At 45.1% G+C, this 4,459-nt stretch overlaps 3 protein-coding genes across 3 annotated transcripts in view; 2 read left to right on the top strand and 1 right to left on the bottom strand.

Annotated features, from left to right (window-relative positions):
- Pmar_PMAR004743 (hypothetical protein) overlaps positions 1-863 on the top strand; it is a gene marked incomplete at its 3' end in the record, with an annotated part of 4,238 nt that extends 3,375 nt beyond the window's left edge. Inside the window, exons 10-12 of the mRNA XM_002785049.1 lie at positions 87-181; positions 511-666; positions 748-863. Of these exons, the coding sequence (XP_002785095.1) occupies positions 87-181; positions 511-666; positions 748-863 (367 nt within the window). The remainder of the gene's footprint in view (positions 1-86; positions 182-510; positions 667-747) is intronic.
- A 1,575-nt stretch (positions 864-2,438) lies between these two features.
- Pmar_PMAR004742 (hypothetical protein) lies at positions 2,439-2,600 on the top strand (the record flags this gene model as incomplete). The annotated part of the gene is made up of 1 exon (XM_002785048.1): positions 2,439-2,600. A coding segment is annotated over one exon (162 nt), but the record flags the coding sequence as incomplete, so codon positions are not given.
- A 29-nt stretch (positions 2,601-2,629) lies between these two features.
- Positions 2,630-4,459, bottom strand: part of Pmar_PMAR004741 (Alpha-1,3-mannosyl-glycoprotein 2-beta-N-acetylglucosaminyltransferase, putative) — a gene marked incomplete at both ends in the record, with an annotated part of 3,408 nt that continues 1,578 nt past the window's right edge. Inside the window, 2 exons of the mRNA XM_002785047.1 lie at positions 2,630-2,698; positions 3,439-3,487. Of these exons, the coding sequence (XP_002785093.1) occupies positions 2,630-2,698; positions 3,439-3,487 (118 nt within the window). The remainder of the gene's footprint in view (positions 2,699-3,438; positions 3,488-4,459) is intronic.

Here is a 4,459-nt window from a genome sequence, read left to right as displayed (position 1 = left end):
TGTGACGAGGTTGAACCGAATGCATACGCCTTCCCATATGTTGATACATGATCTCGTTTTGTTTTGGGGTTCTTCTCCTTGTGTAGTGGAAGAGTTCATGATCAGGTGACCAGGCCCGGAAGCGCACTATGGGGCGCTGACTTCCCAATGGAACTAAGGGAATATGGGAGAAAAAGCAAAGGTGAGAGGCGAGCGAGATCTTTGTTGAGTTGTTGCGGCGTGTGTGAACTTGATATGCAAATGTGAAAAATGGGCGTTATTTTCCGAGAGTGTTGAGAATCGATGTGAACCTGTATCGCATGAACATTGCTACGAACACATGGTGTAATGAAAGTTGACTTTTGGAGACTATGATAGCGACAAGTTGTTCACTATCATTCATCCAGGCATAGAAAACGCACATTGTTGACATTCGCATGTCAAATTGGCACACACTGTATATAGGAGTTCTCAAATCGCATATTCAGGTTTTCTGAAAAAAAGTAGAACTGCATTTCTGTTGGTTCTTAGGTATGCCTTGCCACGCTGATCTACAGATGTACAAGTCGATGGAGACGGACTGGGAAGTTGTCGTAACGGTTTCTAACTCGGCTGAGTCCAGATGTGAATTTACGTGGACGAATAAGAACGGCGAGAAGCGTGTTGTGCGTACTACTGCGAATTCAGGTGAGGATGGTATCTTGTAACTGTAGACTTGCACGCATGCCCATGCTTCGCTCCGCTGTTATAGTATGTACTATTTTTCAGTTACGCTTGTACGACCCAATTCTGCAGTACATTGTGTGACATCAACGGCTGGCGGTCGCAGGGAAATGTTGAAGATGATTTTCACGGGCGATTATAGAAAGGATGGCAATTTTTGGGTAGGCGTGCAAATCGACGCATACCACTCCTTTCGGAACTCGTGTTAGTATAGTTAGTAGACATTAGACTCAACACGTGAGAAAGGCGTCTCGAAATCCATACCGACTGGAGCACAGCGGAGCGAAGTGTTGCACGTTGTGCATTTTCGTGCTACTTTCAGCATTACACTGGTAATAAGTGTGGTAAGAAGAACAGGAATCGGCGTCTCATGAGCGAACGAAGCGAAGAGATGATGAAGGCATACAGCGAAAAGAGTGATGAACTTTAATATGTCGCGCGCCATGAAATTATCAGCTGGATCAAATCCACAGTGTGGATTACGCACTCAAATTTTCATTTTTCATATCGACGAGGAACAGATGTTGAGTTTTTGGGAGAAGAGAATTTCCACTAAGTCACAACTGAGAGGTGTTTTTGCGATGTATACGGTATGAACCAAACCGTTATGCGAAATAATATTTTCAACGCCGTCAATTTTTAGGAGTTCGAAAGTCAAATTTGAGTAATATCAACATGATGACAATGTGAATCGATTGACGCCAACGTTTTAGAAGCGTTTCGTAGTCTATAGTCGTATTACTCTCAAATTGGAGAGAATCTAGATATGCATAACGGTTTGGTTCGCACTGTGTATTTCTCGTTTCCACCGTGATTATTCTCAGAAGTGAATTATTTTTCACAGAACTCTGAAGTTTCCGAAGTCTCGATAGTGATGCGGGAAACACACATATTGTGCAAATGATTCGTACAGCATGTTGAGAATATGTTCATGGAATTTACTCACTTCCAAAGAAGTATACTATTACAGAGAACTGCTTGGAATTCGTACACTAAGACTGAGAACTCGAAGAGCTCGGCTACTCGAGCACTTGGCTGGAGGTTGCTTTTGGTATGTTCGTAATCACCTCTTCATCTCAGCTGCTTTATGGGTTTCTAACGAATAATAGTCCGCGTGATGGGAAGGAGGGGTGTCTTACGTCAGTAGTCAACAAATGAGGTAGGTATCTCAAATCCATAGATCCTAGTAGAAAGGGGACTCATTGGTTGGCGACTCGGGCAAGTAGTTTTCTGTAGACCGAAAAGAGCATCCTCGGTTCAGCCGACATGGCTGTGGGCTTGGAAACACTCTCCCTTCGTTCTGGGTGTCCGTTGATGCTCATAATTTTTAAGGGTCTTGCTAACGGAGCCCTTACTGTCCTTTTTATGTACGACTTTGATTGGTCACGGCGGAGCGAAGCGATACATGTTTGGATATTTTATGGTTTCAAACTAGCAGCGATATTTCGTTCGTCAATTTTCACTATTGTATTACTCTCCCATTTGGTTTCTCTTCCTGTTCCACCAATCATGATGATGACGAACCCGAATCTTGTGAGTGGCTCTCACGGGATTCTTTCGAGTGAGTTACTTGTCCGTATCTTTCTGCGCATGCGTGCAAGCTCTGTGATTATTATGACCATTTATAGGCCAACAGTTGATAGGAGGGCAGTCACCTGGAGACGATGAGGGTATTGCCGATATGCAGGTGTCCAGATTCGTCACTAAATCTACATCTTAATATCACCATATTGTAGATTTCGCTGAAGGCATGCCGTTACAAGGAGCTAGTTCATAAGAGTTCGTATTTGGCCCTACAGAATCATCAGCTTATGCAAGATATTGAAAATATGAAATTCGAAGTAAGCGAATCTCGCACGCATCATCTTGGAGACTCTCACAAGAAGGATTTGTGTCAAGTCGACTGAATGCGTTTACATTATTCGAATTATATATCCTCGCTGTCGGCGATCATCTTGATATCATCGATAGAGATGATGGTAAATTTAGGGCTAGACTAGAGAAAAAAGGAAAGAAATGGCATATATACTGTAGAAGGATTAAACTGTGACCATTTTCTTGGTCGTGTAATATTCCGCAGAATATTATGAGAGTTATTTCTGCATGTCGTTGCCAAATCTCGCGAGAAATCCACTTGCGTTGACAGGAAAAGCGCACACATGTACCCTAGAATGCTGACCTTTTGAATCGCAGGCGAACCGAATGCTGCCAACGGGTAGAACTGCTGCTACCCCGTTGAAGACAATAGACGAGGGTGAGAGAGATTATAAAAGTACGCCCTTGAAAGGCTGATGAAGATACGTCTATTGATGGGCTTTCGGACGACTCGCCAGGGAATAAAAGTAACCGTACAAGTCTGATGGACCTCCTCAACGAACTGGAGGCGAAATTGGATAAGTCGAAGGGCCGACTAAAGGAGTTCTCAGATCGTAGGTTCCCATCGGTCAGGCTTCTGATATTGTGAAGTCAGTTCCCTCCTTACCGTCATCGACAATAGACTCGCTGGCCTCCCATCCGGTATGATACCACACTTCTCTCGAATCCTCTGGCTTCTCTCCTTCAGAGTCCTCCGCCGCTTATGATGGCATCCCAGCCGTTCGATTTCCCATCCATTTTTCAAGACTTCCACCAGAGTTGGTCAGAATCTCATCACTCTACTTGAAATTACCACAAACAGATTTTTCTCATCGTCCGCTCTCGTTGACGACGCCCTCAATCACTAGACAGTTCACCAACCTCTCGAGCAGTCAGTATCTTGGCAGCAGCTCCAAAGGCTCCTTCGTACCTCCACCAACAGTCAATGTTCTGTCATCATCACTTCAACCGTTTGACGTCCTCACGAGAAGCACCATGCTAATGCTAGACCAACAGGTATACCAGATTCTGGTGGTTCTACGAGCATCGTATTTCAGCAGGGGGCTCCTGATTCGTGGATCCCTCGAGCTCCTCCGCCCACACTGTATGGGAACGTCCTCCTATGGCATTTGGTAGGACCATTGGTGGTTGTGATGAGCGTTCCCTGCAGGGTCGACTGGTGGCTGTTATTCGTGGGCTGCAGGCGACGCTGTTATCATTTGCTATGCGGAAATTATGTAGGCTCGTTGCTGGTGCCGGAAAAAAGTTTTCGAAAAGAGCAGAAAGTTTCCTACAATAATTTTTGATGACACAAAATCTAAGTTTGCTGATTGCTATAATTTTAGCTTACAACGAAAGCGCGGAGAAAAGCGGAGCGAAGCTGAGAGAGGAGAAATTCGAGAGAGAATTTGGTGAGGCGTCAAGAAAGGTGAATGACCGAACCGTTGGTTGGTAGAGGAAGGTCGACTGGGAAGAAAAGTTGATGAATACAGACGACGGGATGAGCTTAGAAATCATGCTAACAACGCGGGTGGGTCGAACCAGTGTAATTTGAAGAGGCGATGTTTTGGTCAGGGCCACTGGAATTGTATTTGGCGCATAATACTTACGACCATCACTCTACCAGCCTCCTTCGCTCCGCCTTCCGTTTGATCACCGAGCTGAGAATTTATATCAACGAGGGAGCCGCGATGACTATTGGGAGGAATGTTGGTGGAATAACTACCGCTAGAGAGGCCAAGTACCCGGCCGGAGCTCAAATGATTCGGAATGTCATCAATTCCTCTATGCAACGGGAGGTATTCGATCGAACATCTCAGCGCATTTTATTTATTTATTCAGCTTCGCTCCGCCTTGCGGAATCTCTATCGGAAGGCCCGAGGCGCACGACTGCGAGCGACTT

Source organism: Perkinsus marinus (assembly GCF_000006405.1).
Source record: "Perkinsus marinus ATCC 50983 genomic scaffold scf_1104296934246, whole genome shotgun sequence".
NCBI classification, from domain to species: domain Eukaryota; phylum Perkinsozoa; order Perkinsida; family Perkinsidae; genus Perkinsus; species Perkinsus marinus.
Note: the sequence above shows the minus strand (reverse complement) of the source record. Positions and strands in the feature narration are given on the sequence as shown.